The 17,787-nt window shown below is 38.2% G+C and overlaps 1 protein-coding gene across 1 annotated transcript; it reads left to right on the forward strand.

The window, feature by feature from the left end:
• Positions 1-6,798: 6,798 nt before the first annotated feature.
• Positions 6,799-7,341, forward strand: LOC103696893. Its single transcript, XM_008778615.2, has one exon. It carries the CDS (start codon positions 6,799-6,801, stop codon positions 7,339-7,341), a length of 543 nt encoding a protein of 180 aa, XP_008776837.2.
• The last annotated feature ends 10,446 nt before the right edge of the window (positions 7,342-17,787 follow it).

Below are 17,787 nucleotides of genomic sequence, written 5' to 3' on the forward strand. Positions count from 1 at the left end.
AGGGATTTAACTTTTAGATTTAATTTCTTAATTAGTGTTTTTGCCGTTTCATTTTCAATGCTAAGTTTTGAATTTTTATTTTCTAGGTCAATGGTGTTAACATTTTCAAAGCTCTCCTTCTCAATCAATAGGTTTTTAATGTCATCCTTTAGTTTTTGATTGGAGGCCTTTAATTCTTTATTCTTTGCTCCTAACATACTACAATCACTCATGAGCTCTTGAAAAGCTTCATATAATTCTTCTAAAGTAAAATTTGTAGTCGAGCTTTGACATACCTCATCGTCGTCGAATGCCATGAAACACAAGTTGGCGGTCTCTTCCTTCTCTTCCTCGGAGGAGGATGTGTCGCTATCATCCCAGGTTGCTTTCAACACCTTCTTCTTCTTCTTTCCATAGTGCTTCTTCTGTTGAGGGCATTCGGAACGGATGTGTCCCGGTCTCTTGCAATCATAACATATGATTGGGTCTCTTTCTTTTTCTTTTTTCTTTTCCCAATCATTTCTCCCTCCAAACTTCTTCCTTGGAAAGGGTTTCTTTCTTCTCATGAATTTCTTGAACTTCCTTACTATTAAGCCCAAGTCCTCATCTTCGCTTTCTTCTTCACTCTCACTGATTTCTTCTTCACAAACACTTGAAGTAGCCTTGAGTGCGATTGTCTTCTTCTTTGGCACATCTTCTTCATGTTGCTTCATTGTGAGCTCATGCGTCATCAATGAGCCCAATAGTTGTTCAAGTCCCAATGTGTTGAGGTCTTTAGCTTCTACGATCGCCGTGACCTTCGCTTTCCAAGCTTTTGGCAAGGACCTGAGAATTTTACTCACAAGTTCTGGGTTAGTGTAAGATTTACCCAAATTCTTTAGACCATTTATTATATCAGTGAAGCGTGTGAACATGCATGAGATGGTTTCGTTGGGTTCCATCTTAAATAACTCATACTTGTGAACCAGAATGTTCACTTTAGATTCTTTGACTTGATTGGTACCCTCATGGGTAACTTCAAGCATGTCCCATATTTCCTTGGCGGAACTACATGTGGAGACTCTATTAAACTCATTCACATCTAGAGCACAAAATAATGAGTTCATGGCTTTAGCATTGAGTTGAACCATCCTACTATCATTCTCATCCCAATTCTCCTCAGGTTTGGGAACTTGAATGCCATTAACCATGTGAGATGGTTCGTGTGGTCCCTTGATTATAACCCTCCACAAGGCATAATCTTGTGCTTGAATAAAAATCCTCATTCTAGTCTTCCAATAGGAATAATTTGTCCCATTGAAGAGTGGAGGTCTATTGGTTGCCTGCTCCTCAGCAGGAACATTGTTGAAGGGTGTTGCCATCTAGATCTTTGGCTAAGATGGTTAGGTCTTCAAGAAATACACAGAGCACCGGCTCTGATACCACTTGTTGCCCAGAGATGGTCACCCAAGAGGGGGGTGAATTGGGTGTTTTAAACTTTTTGTCTAATAAAAAAAAAACAAAACACACAAGTGTATATGCTAAAGTGAAGATAAAGCTATAAGCACAGTCAATCGCAAACACGAAGATTTATAGTGGTTCGGAGCTTCCACTGCTCCTACATCCACTCTCCAAATACCTTTGGGAATTTCACTATAATCCGCGATTACAGTCCAGTAGTTTTGCGAGTGCACTACCCAACTCGTTGTTTTACACCGGGCTAACAACGAACCCTACAATCCCCCAATTTTACCTAGGCTTGGGATGCATTTCCCTTGTTCCAAATCCCTTGACTGGAACAAGCACAATAATGAAATGTTTTACAAAGATTTAAAAGCTCTTAATGAAGCAAATATAACAATGAGAAATATCAAAACCCGGAAGAACCCTTTTGCCATTGGAAGCGTGGGTAATGATGGCTCTTCCGATGTGGATCGCGTTGGCTTGAATGTGAGCTTTGAATGCCGAGTGGGAGTGAGTAGTTGAGCACGAAATCAGATGGGAAAGCTTGAAAGCACTTGATTTCTTCTCTTGAAAGCACTAACTCCCTTGAACCTCTTTCTCTTTCTTCTCTCTTGAATGATCTTGTGTTTGGTTGGTGAGAAGTTGTTGGAAGGCACTTAAAAGCTCCCTTTTATAGCCCAAAAAGCAATAGATCCGTTAGACACAAAAATATGACCGTTTGAAATTCAAATTTACCTGCAAAAGTGTGTCAGTCGTGTTCCAGGCGCTCCGGAGACGTCTCCGCTTCAATGCGAGACGTCTCGGCTGTATAAAATTTCTTTTGGCGTTGTTTGGAGTCGATTCGGCGCTTTACGGGGACGTCTCTGAAGAAGAACCGCTTGAATGCTTGTTTTTCTGTTATTCTGAGAGAGTCGGCTCGGCACTTTTACGGGGACATCTCGGGATGTTTGTGCTTTATGCATGGGGACGACTCCGCGACGTCGGGGACGACTCCGCCATTTTATCAATGAAAAACACGTCCTCTGGAATCCCCTGAGAGAGTCGACTCCGCGCTCTCTGGGGACGACTCGGAAAGTTCGCTTTTTACTCGTGGGGACGACTCCGCGTCCTTCGGAGACGACTCGCGCGCATCCCTTGAAATCGGCCTTTCTGCCGTCTCTGAGAGAGTCGACTCCGCAGAGTCAGGAGTCGACTCCGACCCTGCGAGACGCCTCGCCAGGTGCCGGGGACGCCTCCAGACGTGCCAATTCTTCCTGTTCGTGCCAGAGACGTCTCTGGGACAACTCGGAGACGTCTCGGCTGTCCCTGATATGTTTTCTTCATCTTAAAAATTCTTCAAAAAATTCTTAAAAAATATGCGTACATGCCTAGACATTTCTTACCAATATTTTTAGATAAACACCTGAAATTCTCAAATAAATTGTTAATACACAGGGAATTATACTCTAGTGTTTTGTATTCATCAAAATCCATTAGGGGGTCAACACGAGGGTATACCTACAGCAAGGGATATGCTTATGTATCTTCAAAAAATATTTGAAGAGTAAAACAAATTTGCATGCCACCAAACAATAAAATTGTTGACGACCACCAAAATGGTGGAAGGTACTCCAATTTGGGATCATGTCCTGAAGATGATTTCTTACATTGACGAACTAAAGACTCTGGGTGCAAATATAGATGGTGAGACCAAGGTAGATGCGATCCTTTCATCTCTGCCTGAAAATTATAATCTATTCATACTTAATTACAATATGAACAAGATGAGTTTAACTATGTCCGAGCTACTCACCATGTTGCAAGCAGCAGAGGATCTGATTAAGAAAGAGAAATTATTTGATAAATCAGTATCCTCCTCTAGAAACCAAGCCATTTCATCCTAAGGGCAAGAGGTTCAACAAGAAGAGGAAGGTCTCAGGCTGGTCCTCTAACCAGGGAGACTAAGGAACATGATAAGGGCAATACAGAGAAGAAGCCAAAATGAAATTGTTTCCATTGTGGCAAGCTAGGACACTGGAAGAAAAACTGCTGCACTTATCTTGCTTCTTTGAAGAACAAGAAACCTTCTGAAGGTATGCTTTGAAATTAATTTATTGGATGGTCCAATTAATTCTTGGTGTGTGGACTCTGGCACTACCTCACACATTTGCAAAATGTTGCAGGGGTTCAAGGAAACCCAAAGACTAAATGATGGGGAAGTGACTCTGAGGATGGGGATGGGTGCAACTATTGCAGCGACCGCCATCGAAACTTTTTATTTGAGTCTACTTCAGAATAGGATCTTAGTTTCAGAACATTGTCTTTATGTTCCAAATGTTCGTAGAAATTGGATTTTTGTTTCAAAACTTGGTTTGTATGGTTATTCATTGACTTTTAATTCAAAGCTTGTCATTAAATCTCAAAATCATTTTGTGGCTTCTGGTGATATTGTGAATAGTCTTTATATTCTAAATCATGTAGTAGACTCTGTTAATTGTGTCGAGGAAGATGCAGGTACCAGTGTGAAAAACCTTAAAAGAAAGAGGGATGTGAATCCTACTTACATGTGGCATCTAAGGCTTGGTCATGCTAATCTTGATAGGATCAATAGATTAGTCAAGGATAGGCCTTTGAAACTTTCAAAAGTTGAGCCTTATCCAGAATGTGAATCTTGTTTTCAAGGAAAGATGACCAAGAGGCCCTTCACAGGGAATGTAGCTAGAGCCACAACACACTGATGTATGTGGTCCATTTAACCATATAGCCAGAGGTGATTTCTCATATTTCATCACATTCATTGATGATTATTCTAGATATGGTTACATGTATCTGATGAAGCATAAGTTTGAATCCTTTTAAAAGTTTAAAGAATTTCAGAATGATGTTGAGAACCAATTGGAAAGGAGTATCAAAGTACTCTGCTCTGACAGGGGAGGTGAATACTTCTCAATTGAGTTTCAGACTCATCTCAGAGAAAAGGGCATCATCTCACAATTTACTCCCCCCGTCACACTATAATTAAATGGTGTTGCAGAAAGAAGGAATAGGACCCTATTAGATATGGTTCGTTCGATGATGAGCATGTTAGAATTACCTGTGTCTTTTGGGGTTATGCCTTGGAGACAACTGTTTATATATTAAATAAGATACCCACTAAGTTAGTACCTAACACTCCATATGAATTGTGGACTGGCAAAAAACCAAGTCTAAATCTGGTGCAACCTATAATCAATTACTATAGGTGTAGTTTTATTTCATAATAATTAATTATGGTGTGATTGATTAGATACTTCAGCAAATACTCATCATCCCAAAAGATCATCATAGAGGTATGTAAATGCAAAACAGAACATGATAGATATCTTATTAATGAAGCCTAATCAATAAAATATCACTAGTGCAGCAAACTGAAATAACCACAACAGAACAAAAAGAAAAAACTGCTAGTAAACTCGGATTCCAAGGATGTGATAGATGGCAATGATGGTAATGATGATGGGTGGAGAATGATTGATGGATGAAGAAACAATGGTTGGGCAAAGATGGTGATAGAACTCGTCGGATAATTACCTCTGCGAGTTTGGTCTCTCCAATCCAATGAAAATCTTCAGGCTGCGCTACAACAAGGTATCGAGATGAAGGATGATGGGGTCCAGAAGGTGGCTCCAAGAAGAAATAGGTTAAGAAGCAGGATGAAAGAGGAAGAAAAAAGAGTTTCTCAGAGCTTCGCCCATGGTAGCTCTCACCTTTTTAGGGTTTTTTTTCCTCCAACTTTTTTTTGGCTGTTGTCCTCTTTTTATAGGTCGAGTTACTGTTTCATGAATAGTAACCGGGTCAGGTGAACGGTAATAGGTCGGGTTACTATTCACATGAACAATATTTTTTTCTCTCTTTTTTTTTCTTTTTTTCTTTCTTTTTTTTTCTTTTCTAACTTCCTTCCTCCCTTCTTCCATACATTCAACATGCACAATTTTATTTTCAAGATTATCATCCATCCTCCTCCGTTCCTAGAGATGAGTGATGACCGTGGGCATTGAAGAAAGGCTAAGGCTTAAACAATTAAGTGTGGTGGTTTGGGATTGGGTTAGGCTTCCTGTCACAGCTAGGTAGATCCTTTTTATTTGGCAGTACTAGTACATGACTTGACTGAAAATCCAAGCCTAAACATGGTTTTGGATGAAAAACACAGAAACAACAAGAAACATAAACTATGTATAAGATAGAGTCCGGAGACTACATCAGTTCCCCCCAGCTGGGAAGAACTCGACTCCTGACGAGTAGGCCTCCAGCATATGCTGCAACAAATTGGGTCTCTGGTGCCTCAACTTGCTCTTGCTGATCCATAAACTGTCTGATATAGGTTTTCCGTGCCAACGCACAAAAAATTTGCGGTACAATCCATGCTTAGTGTCTACTACTCGCACGTCAAGAATATCCTCAATCCCCTCATGAAAACTAGACTTTGAGATGGTGCGAGGTAGATCTGGAATTGCAACCTTCTCTGGTGGATCTCCATGGAACTGGTACAGGTCGACAACATTAAAAATTGGGGAAGTCTGGACGTTGTCTGGAAGCTTCAATAAATAAGCGTTCTCCTCCAGCTTTCGACGTATGCGGCATGGACTATACTTTTACGGACTGAGCTTGCTGTAACTGTCCAATGAAAATTTCTCTCTTCTGAAATAGGCCATCACCAGATCGCCCTCTGCAAAGTGACCTCCCTGTGATGACGGTCAGCATCATCCTTATACCTGGCACTGGAGTCAAGCAAGCACTGATGAATTTCTCGTTGGATGTGACGGACCTGCTCAATGTTGTCTTCTGCTTTGGCACTTATCAAACGATGATAGGGAATGGAAGCATGATCAAATATATGTGGAATAGAAAAACCATAAATAATTTTAAATGGAGACTTACCAGTAGTATGATTTATAGAATTGTTGTATGTGAATTCTGTTGGATTTTTGTTATTTTAAAATAAGATTTGCTTGAAATGAATATACTACCAGTTGGGTGCCGCAATAGGTGAAAGGCAGTTACAACTATAACTACATAAATGCAGTTTCACTCCAAGAGGTGCCAGGTAGTTTTCACAACCTTTCACACTCCATAAAAGACACCCTTCTCATTCAAAACAGGAGAGATATTATCATTATTTTCTATCTATTTGCTGTTACTTTGATCTCTGGTTCAGTTCGAATTCCAGTTTTTTGCAATCTGTAATTCAAAACAGAGTAGTCTTGTATCCTGAAAACAATATTGCTGTGGTTATCCCTATTGCAAACTAGAGGGAGGCAATAATTATTTGAAAGATAGATTTACAGTCGCCTACTGCTCTACGGTGAAGCCATTTTCCACTCTTTCTCTAACAATATTTCAAACAATTATTTGAGTTCGATGGCTTCCTCAAGTTCAGCAATCACATCTTTGAATGTTGTACCACAAGACTTATCCAAACTGGATCGTTTTGATGGTAACAACTACAATAGATGGAAGGAGAAGATGGAATTTATTTTGACCACATTGAAGGTTAAATATGTTCTAGAGAACCCATGTCCTATAGTTCCTACAGAAAACCCCACAGAAGAGCAACTTGCAGTTAAAAGGAAATGGGATGAGGATAATTTCTTCTACCGTGGTAATATCCTCAATTCCCTCACTGATTCCTTGTTTGATATGTATGCACCAATGAAGTCTGCCAAGGAGATATGGGAGGTGTTGGAGACTAAGTACAAAACAGAGGATTCTGGCAACAAAAGCTACCTTGTAAGTAGTTATTTTGATTTCAAAATGTTTGACAATATGCCTATACTAAACCAAGTTCATGACTTACAACTTATTGTTCAACAAATGAAATCTGAGGGCATCCCTGTTGATGAAAAACTCCAAGTGGGTGCAATTATTGCCAAGTTACCACCAAGTTGGAAAGACTACTGCTAGTCTCTTAAGAGAAAGAGTGACAATTACACTCTTGAGACTCTTCAAAGGCAACTTCGAATTGAAGAAGAGTCGAGACTTCGGGACAAACTTGAGGAGAATGCAGAAATGACAAAGTCTGCTCATGTTGTTGAAACATACAACCAGAAGGGTAAAGAACCACGGTTGCAGAATTCTTCCAAAGGGAAGAATAAAAGGAGCAATTTTAGAAAAGGAAAATGTCATTACTGCAAGAAGCAAGGACACTTCAAACATGAGTGTAGACTTCTCAAGAAAAAGGAGCAAGCCAACAATGTTGAAGAAAAACTTGTTGCTGTAGTGTCCGAAGTAAACATGGTGGTCAACCAAACTGGTTGGTGGGTGGATACAGGTGCAACTCGTCACATCTGTGGAGACAAAAATCTCTTCAAGAAGTATGAGAAAATGAGAGACGAGATTGCACTCTATATGGGAAATTCTTCCACTGCGAAAGTAGTTGGAAAAGGGACTGTAGAATTGAAGCTCACTTCAGGCAAAATTGTAACTCTGCAGGATGTGTATCATGCCCCAGAAATTAGAAAGAACTTAGTGTCTGGTGGTCTTTTGTCAAAGTATGGTTTTAAACTTATTTTTGAGTCTGATAAGTTTGTACTTAGTAAGAAGGGTGTGTTTGTTGGCAAAGGATATGCTGACAATGGTATGTTCAAACTGAATTTGATTAATGAAAATATTTCTGCTTATATTGTTGAGTCTTTATCATTATGGCATGCTAGACTAGGTCATGTGAATTATGATTCTGTGCAACGTATGATTAAATTGGATTTGTTGCCTTCTAATTTGCAAAATGACAAAAGCAAGTGTGAAACTTGTGTTAAAACCAAATTAACCAGAAAATCTTTTCCAAATGTAAATCGAATTTCCTCAAATTTACTTGAATTAGTACATTCAGATGTATGTGATTTGAATAACAAATTGACAAGAGGTGGTAAAAGATATTTTATCACTTTCATTGATGACCTTTCGAAATATGCTTATGTTTATTTGCTTAGAACAAAAGATGAAGCATTGGATAAGTTTAAGTTGTACAAAACAGAAGTTGAGAACCTCCTTGAATGCAAAATTAAAATGTTAAGAAGTGATAGAGGGGGGGAATACTTTAATAATGAATTTGATACATTTTGTGAACATAATGGTATCTTGCATCAAAGGACAGCCCCATATACACCACAACAGAATGGTGTGGCTGAACGAAAGAATAGGACCCTAATGGATATGGTCAATGCCATGTTAGACCATTCTGGTTTACCTAATGATCTTTGGGGTGAGGCAATTCTGTCAGCCACACATATCCTAAATAGAATACCTTCTAAGAAAAGTTTAAAATCACCTTACGAATTTTGGTTTAAACGAAAACCAAATTTGGGTTATTTTAAATTGTGGGGGTGCCTAGCCTATGTTAGGTTGCCGGATCTTAAAAGATCAAAATTAGGACCAAGAACTACTAAATGTGCTTTTTTAGGATATGCCTTAAATAGCAAAGCATATCGTTTTCTAGATATGGACTCAAATACTATTATTGAATCTAGAGATGCTGAATTTTTTGAAAATATGTCCTCAAAGTGTCTAAATCTTTAGATCTAGATTTATATATTAAAGAAATTTCTTTAGGAAATGATGCTTTGGAGAATGATGAGAACTTGGAAATCAGAAAGTCCAAGAGAATTAAAAAAGCAAAGAGTTTTGGTCCTGATTTTATTACATATCTTGTAGAAGGTAGATCTGATTGTATTTTGAATGAATATGGTGTTTGTTGTAATATGGAAAATGATCCTACTACATTTGATGAGGCAATAAAATCAAGAGATGCTAACTTTTGGAAGGAAGCTATTAATGATGAAATGGAGTCTATTCTGTCAAATAATACATGGAAGCTAGTAGACTTACCTTCAGGTTTTAAACCTATTGGATGTAAATGGATTTTTAAAAAAAAAGTTAAGACCTGATGGATCCATTGACAAGTATAAGGCTAGATTGGTAGCCAAAGGGTTTAGACAATCAAAGGGCATTGATTATTTTGATACCTATGCTCCTGTGGCTAGGATATCTTCTATTAGAACTCTTATTTCATTAGCTTCCATATGTGACTTCAAAGTCCATCAAATGGACGTAAAAACAACATTTCTAAATGGAATTTTGGAAGAAGTATATATGGAACAATCAGAAGGTTTCATAATACCTGGTCAAGAAAAGAAAGTATGCAAACAAATTAGATCATTGTATGGTCTAAAGCAAGCTCCTAAGCAGTGGCATGAAAGGTTCGACAATATTGTATTATCCAATGGTTTTCAACTAAATGAATCAGATAAGTGCATCTATTCTAAGATGGTTGTTAATAATATTGTGATAATATGCTTGTATGTGGATGACATGCTAATTTTTAGCAAGAGTGATTCGTGCATTAAAATCACTAAAGATTTTTTGTCATCACATTTTGATATGAAAGATATGGGTATTGCAAATACTATTCTTGGTATTAAAATACACCAAATTGATGGGGCATATGCAATATCTCAATGTCATTACATTGATAAAGTTCTGAGCAAATTTTCTTATTTGTTTGATAAAGTTTCGAGAGTTCCTTATAATCCCAATTTGAAGCTTGAGATGAATAAAGATCGATGTGTATCTCAACTTGAATACTCAAGAGTAATTGGAAGTTTAATATATGCAATGCATTGTACTAGGCCAGACATAGCATTTGCCGTTGGCAAATTGAGTAGATACACAAGCTATCCAAGCATTGAGCATTGGAAAGCAATTTCCATTGAGTTGGGTTATTTGAAAGGAACTAGATCCTACGCACTGTACTATGGAGGAAGTCCTTCTGTAATAGAAGGATATAGTGATGCTAACTGGAATTGCGTAGATGATGGATCTAAATCTACAAGTGGATGGATATTCACTCTTGGTGGAGCTGCTATTTCTTGAGGATCCAAGAAACAAAATTGCATAACTCACTCTACTATGGAGTCCGAGTTAGTGGCTTTGGGAGCAGCTGGAAAAGAGGCTGAGTGGTTGAGAAACCTTTTAATAGACTTGCTAATATGGCCAAGTCCGATGCCTCCAATTTCAATACATTGTGATAGTCAAGCCACATTATCAAGGATATATAGCAAGTCTTATAATGGAAAGTCAAGACACATAAGTCTTAGACACAATACTATAAGACAATTATTAGAAGAAGAAATAATCACAGTGGACTACGTTAAATCGTGCACGAACTTGGCAGATCCTTTAACAAAAGGCCTAAACAAGGATCTGATTCGCAAAACTTGTTTTGAAATGGGTCTACGACCATTAGAATAAGACCACCAAAAGATGGCAACCCTACCTATGCTCTGGGTTCAAAGGGTAAGAACAGGTCTTGAGGGTGATAGTTGTAGCACTTCTTGAAGACCCATGCAGAAATGAATGGTAAGTGCTAATCCTGTAATGAAATGGAAAGGTTGAGTTTAACTCTTAATGGGTTCGCATACAAGGTGTAATTATCTACAGGAACACCTAGAAGAACTCACCTATGTGAGTGTAAAGTCAGGCCGCTTTTGTCGGGGTTTGGTCAACCACCTATAGCACTCATGAAGTCGGGATAACGTGCATGGTCATCAACGCGCGGCTGAGAAGAACAATAGAGATTATGTGTTGGTATGTGCAGATTCTCCGGTTGTATCATAAAGTACGTTAGTTCAAGGACTTCATGTATACTAGCATACTGATGTAACTTTGAGAGTTTTGCTCTACGTGGAAGTTCAAACTCTAAAAGTACTTTCATTTATGTACCAACATCCTGTGTAACAGCTAATTTATTTTAAAATAAGTGGGGGATTGTTGGATTTTTGTGATTTTAAAATAAGATTTGCTTGAAATGAATATACTACCAGTTGGGTGCCGCAATAGGTGAAAGGCAGTTACAACTATAACTGCATAAATGCAGTTTCACTCCAAAAGGTGCCAGGTAGTTTTCACAACCTTTCACACTCCATAAAAGACACCCTTCTCATTCAAAACAGGAGAGATATTATCATTATTTTCTATCTATTTGCTGTTACTTTGATCTCTGGTTCAGTTCGAATTCCAGTTTTTTGCAATCTGTAATTCAAAACAGAGCAGTCTTGTATCCTGAAAACAATATTGCTGTGGTTATCCCTATTGCAAACTAGAGGGAGGCAATAATTGTTTGAAAGATAGATTTACAGTCGCCTACTGCTCTACGGTGAAGCGATTTTCCACTCTTTTTCTAACAAATTCAGCCTGTGCTAAAACCAAATCTTACTGAGTAGGACGCTCACTAACTAAACATCTAAGCATGTTACTGAGTGCATGGTTCACTACCTCTGTCTGACCATCTGTTTGGGGATGATAAGCACTGTTGAAGTTTAATTTTGTTCCAAATTTGCTCCAAAGAGTTTTTCAAAAATAACTAGTAAATTTGTGTCCTTATTAGATGTGAATGATCTTGGAATACTATGCAGTCTAACAATTTTTTTAAAAAATAAATGTGCTATATAAAAAAATGTTTTCCTACATGGAATGAAATGTGCCATTTTTGAAAATTGGTCCACCACAACAAAAATCGAATCAACCTTCCGAGCAGTCATGGGTAGTCCTACAATGAAGTCCATGGTAACATCCTTCCAAGGGCCACTAGGGATAGGCAACAGGGTGTACAAGCCTGTATTCTGGACCCTTTCTTTTTCTTGCTGACAATGTTGACATCTTCACACATATCTAATGATGTCGTCTCTCATCTTAGGCCAGAAATATTTTGAATTTAGAATCAAGGCCCTTTGAGTACGTTCTTTGCCTCTATCTTTCACAAAATTTTTCGTGTTATACCCATGCAATTCCTTTTGTGGATAGAGTGTGAGATTCATTTTGTCTTTCACAAAGGAATATGTTTTATTTTCTCTATCATGTTGGTCTTCCTATCGTAATACCAAGAACTACCTAACAACATGTGACACACCTCCATAGGTATAACGTCACACCATACCTTATCTTGGTATCATTTCGTAATGAAAAAGTCTATTAGACACCTGTGGCTAACTGGAACCTCAACTCCCTCCTTAAACCAAGATACCTTATATGGTTTATGAATCTTTTATGTAGGTATCTTTAGTTTATCAACCATGTGTTGAGATATGAAGCTTTCAGTACTGCCATTATTAATCAGGATAGAACATCTACATCCCCCTGCAGTACCTATAGTCAAGAAAGTGCTTCGCCTCAACCAATTGTCCTGAATAGGTTGCTTAGGTGCGACCATGACATGGTGAATCACTATGAGTGGCCCCACCTCATCACCTGTAATGTGGACATCGTCGTTCTCTGACTCATCCTCCTGTTCAGACTCACCCTCATTTGCTTCTAGATTGTGTTCATCTGAATCGTCCTGTGCTGAGTGATTGTTGATCTCCTATTTGAATTTGATGAGCCCAAAACACTTGAGTATATTTCATATTGTACTAATAAATTCAAGTGAGTGTTTCAGGTAAAATACTTTTAAACTTGAAAGAATGCCTTAGAAAATGGTTCAAGGATTTTAAGTTGAGTTTTACTCGTGTTTGGAACCATTTAAGTCAAATCCACCATAATTTTCGCAGAAGTAAAGTCGTTATTGGCTCCTCACATAACAGTTATTGTTAGGGTTTCCCAGTGCCCTAGGGCGCAGCGAAAGATACGGGATTATAAAATTTTCTTATAAAACCCATTATATGAAACCCTAATAAGCCAAGATCACCTTAATAGTATAACCAAATAATGTAGAAAATATAATCTTGGTATAGAAGAATACCTATCACGCTATATCCAATATGTCTGAAGATGTCCTAAGGTGCCCAAATGTTCACCCTCCGATGTTGATCCACACAGGAATGGGTTCAAGACTCTAGCTCCACCAAAACTTGATTCTAATTGTTCAATCCTTCCAAAGGATTTAATTGGCTGATTTTCCTTCACTTCTTCCTTTCTACCTCTAAAACATTCACTAGCCTTTTTGTCCTAAAGAAGACCCTCTTGTCTTGGGTTAGGACAAAAGAGAGAGGCTTGTAAGAAAGAAGGGATAAGGGAGAGAGAAGGAGAGGCCTTTTTTTTGGATGATATTTAGAACCCCAAGGCACCTCCTATTTATAAGAGATGGAGGGATGCATCATAAAGGGATGCATCCCATCCACACACCTCATCATGATGAGGCATGTACCAAGAGATGCATCCCATCATGATGGGGTGCTAAGGAGAAGGGTGTATCAACTTCTTTCTCACATCTCCCTCTTAAATCCTGATGATCCAAGGGCCCAAATGCAGTGAACCAAAGCCAATGGTCCAGATCTAGGTGCCATCTAATGGTCCAGATCAAGACATCATCATCCAGGGTGCCATCCAATGGTCCAGAAGTAAGATGCCATCACCGATGGTCCAGATTCAGGCGCTGAGCAACGGTCCAGATCTTTCATCCAGAGAGCCATCCAGTGGTCCAGATTCAGGCGCTGAGCAACGGTCCAGATCTTTCATCCAGAGAGCCATCCAGTGGTCCAGATTCAGGCGTTAACCAGTGGACCAGATCCTTCATCCAGGAAGCCATCCAATGGTCCAGATGAAGGCGCCAACCAGTGGACCAGATCCTTCATCCAGGAAGCGATCCAATGGTCCAGAAGTGAAGGCCCTATCAAACCCAATCCAATTGGGTTTAACCAACTTAAAGAAAACATTAAACCTAATCAAATCAGGTCTAATTAAAGCCAAATGGGTTTCAACTCTTGGCTAACCCATATTAGGTCATGATCTAATCATATTAGATCAACCAAATCTAAGAATCATATTCGAATTTAATTTGAATCAGGAGCTAGGGTTTGCAACACGTGCTAGCATGTTCATCTTGCAAACATGATCTAATCCAATTAGACCCTTGATCAATTCCCTTGTGTGTGACCCATTGGGTTCCTTATCTTAGCCAGCAGTAGGTGCAGGTGCAAGTTGACCTAACCTGATTAGAATACCTCTAATCCAATTTAGGTTCAATTTAGTGCTAAACCTGACTTAGCAATCAGAACCTTTCTGATGCTTTGATCTAATCAAACTCTTTGATCCGATCAACCCACAAGACATGATTGACGTCTAGCAACGTATCATGTCTACCCGGAAGATGAGGAATGTATTGGACAAATCCAAACATACCCTTCAGTGGAAAGTTACTGTGCAATTCAATCCCTCAGTCATACTACATCCTGAATAAGTGCTCGAGTATGGATCAATATCAAACTCAATCACTTATTCATGTCTCTCTCAATCTTTTATATGATAATTCAAACAATGAAACATTAGAAACTCTTTCTAATATTCATTTTGCTTTGATCAAAGGCTTCGTGAATCATCATAAGATTAGAGTAAGTAGGATGTTACCTTCTCTTACTAGAAGTGACTGATTCCTTGTTGACCTACTCACAACCTTCGTACAAAATCCACCATATCCAGAATACCCCGTACACAACGCAATGTCGTGAATGAGGGTAAACCAAAATATAGCTTCAAGTGCACAAGGTACCATGGTGATCTCAGGTCTAAGGATCACTTGCACAACTCCCACTATGAGAACCATCTTTTGATAATTAAGTAAGAATCCATAAGATGTTCTCATGGCTGGTCATTTCAGTGAACTCATTCCTCTAATGAGCACCCACATCTTTGTATTAGTGTCTCACACAAGTGATTGTGAGATCAATCACCCTCTACATTGAGCATACATAAGATGTGCCAGTCTTTCCGGTAATATTGATCCCCGACTCAATATACCAATTTGACTGGGAATATTCTAAATTAGGATTTTAGGATTTTAGGTCTCACTGGTATAATCTCATCATAACCCTAAAATCAATGTCCTAATTTATGGGGTTCATCATCCAATAATAAAATAGATAAGCAGCAAATGATGAAACACAATGCCTTTATTGATATATATCGAGTGTCAAAGTACATGATTTGGAGGATTACAAAGAGAAACCCATCAAATGATTGGCTTATAGGGCATCTACTCTTTCAGTTATTGGTCTCCAACTCCACCTTTATCCCTACAACATCTCATGCATTAAGAGGTCCAGTCCTCCGATGCAACATGCCCACTATGTTCAGCCAAGACAAATTAACGCCGGAAAAATCTTAGCAACTCTACTACGGTGGAAGACCTCTAGACTTAATATTAGGTAATCTAGTCTTAGTAATTCTAACTTTGAGCTTTTCATAGGAGATAATCGATCAATTAGCCAGGTAAGCAGGTGGGAGGCCCCCTTACTCAGAGAGTAAAGTCCTAATTAAGTAACCACCTTCAATGCTTTCCTAGATACCAATTAGATCAATTAATCAAATATGGCTAACTCAATGTATCGTTCACTCTCGACTGATTGAGGAGGTTTTAGGTCTCGATTAAGGTTTACATCTTATGTAAATGTCATAATTGTTTAGGCCTTTTTCACATCTTATGCGAATATGAAACTCCTTTCGTATGTTATGTGTTTACATCTTATGTAAATGACATATTTATTCAAGTTTACATTTTATGTAAATGACCTAACCTATTTAGGTTTTTATTCACATATCATGTAAAATATTGCTTAACATATATATACATCTCATGCATATATTAGTTTTCTTTTAAGCATAAGCATGAACAAATATCCTTTTATGATCATGAATTCATAATTTGATCATACCTTATGCATCTTATGCATATAATCTTAGATCTAAAAATTTTAATTAAATATGCTATCAACTGAAATTTTGATCATGCAAGATATGATTTCAATTATTGCAATCTCATTATAATTAAAATTAATCATGCAAGATTAGGATTTTAAAATAAAAAACAGCATACTGAATTCTGAAATTTCAGCAAACAAAAATTTCAGCAAGCATATAAAAATTTCAGATCTTAATTAAATCCTAATCAAGCCTATTAATCTTAATCTTAATTCTAAAAATACGGCTCTAATACCACTGTCGGGTTACCCCCGCACGCGTTGCGACGATCACAGTGGAAAGACACACGCGGGGTCATTCATCTCATGAACATCCTTGGGAATGTAGATTTCAAAAAAAATCTGAGTTCTCTAACTCAAAAAATTATGAAATCTTAAGGAAAAATTAAAATTACTAACTTGATTAATTTCAGATCTACTAGTAGGAATTATAAAGATCATATCTTTACCTTTGAGTGGGTAGATTTTTACTGCTATCTGATGATTACTGTATTTGGTTCGCTTGAAGCCGTACAAGCATCTGGCCTCTACGTGTATCCACATGAGGAAGATCACTCCAAGAACCTTGAACTCACCGGGGTGCTAGCTCTCTTGCAGAGATCCTCTTTTGATGGCTAATTTTTTCTCTTTTTCAATCAACTCCTTGATTATTTTGAGAGGAAAAAGAAGGAGGAAGAAGAAGGTCGAAGAGGAAGAAGATGGCGCTGCTTCTCTTCCCTTTTTCTTGTTCACGCTTGAAAGGATAGGAGGAAGGGGGTGGGCGGCCGAAATTGATACACATCCAATCCTCCTAAGCCCTCACGCCACCTCTTCTTTTATAGGCATCTCATGCCTATCTAAATAAGGAATAATTTCAATGAGAAATCACTCCTTAATTCATCCCTCCAAATTCTACGACACCCCTTACTTACTTCTTGCACCCCTTACTTAATTCTTCCACACCCCTTACTTAAAAAGGATTGGAGAGAATCAAGGGCTCTCCTTGCGCCTTATGGCAATCCAGGGAAAAGAGGAGAAAGAGGAGGGGCGGATGCTCCTCCCTTGTGGCATGTGGAGTCAAACAAGGAAAGGAGGGGTGGATGCCCCTCCTTTCTTTGGTGCGGATGAAAGAGGAGGGGCGCACGCCCCTCCCTTATTTCCCTTTCACATGCATGAAAAACCCTTCCTTCCATGCTATAATTTCCTAATCTAATTAAAAAACATGTGATCCATCTTGTTTGATTTAATCCTAATCCAATTAGGACCCAATGTGTCCTCCAATTTGATTCATATGAATCCTAATCCAATTAGGATCCAAATTGGACTTCATGAATTAAGTTCTTTATTTAATAAGATGTTCTAATTGATTAAGCCCAATTGAATCAATCAAAATTGTAATCCAATTGCAAATCCTTCTTCTTTAACTCACTAACTCTTAGTGAGTTAGACCAATTATCAATCAAATTGACAATTAAGATCTATTGCGATTCTAAATTGTAATCCAACCGTCGGAACGACCAAAACCTCTAATATGTGTGACCTTAAAAGTTATATTCTGTTTGGTAGTGAGATATATTATGATCTCCATCACAATATCATTAAAACTCCTTTCAATGGGTTAAAACAATTTCAACTCTTCTCTTCAAGGTTCACTGATCATCAAGTGAATGCATTTGAGTCCCACAAT

Source organism: Phoenix dactylifera, chromosome 10 (genome assembly GCF_009389715.1).
Source record: "Phoenix dactylifera cultivar Barhee BC4 chromosome 10, palm_55x_up_171113_PBpolish2nd_filt_p, whole genome shotgun sequence".
NCBI lineage: Eukaryota > Viridiplantae > Streptophyta > Magnoliopsida > Arecales > Arecaceae > Phoenix > Phoenix dactylifera.

Bases quoted from the DNA above. Each gene is read 5' to 3' on its own strand.
- LOC103696893 (XM_008778615.2), top strand. From the start codon at position 6,799: ATGGCTTCCTCAAGTTCAGCAATCACATCTTTGAATGTTGTACCACAA.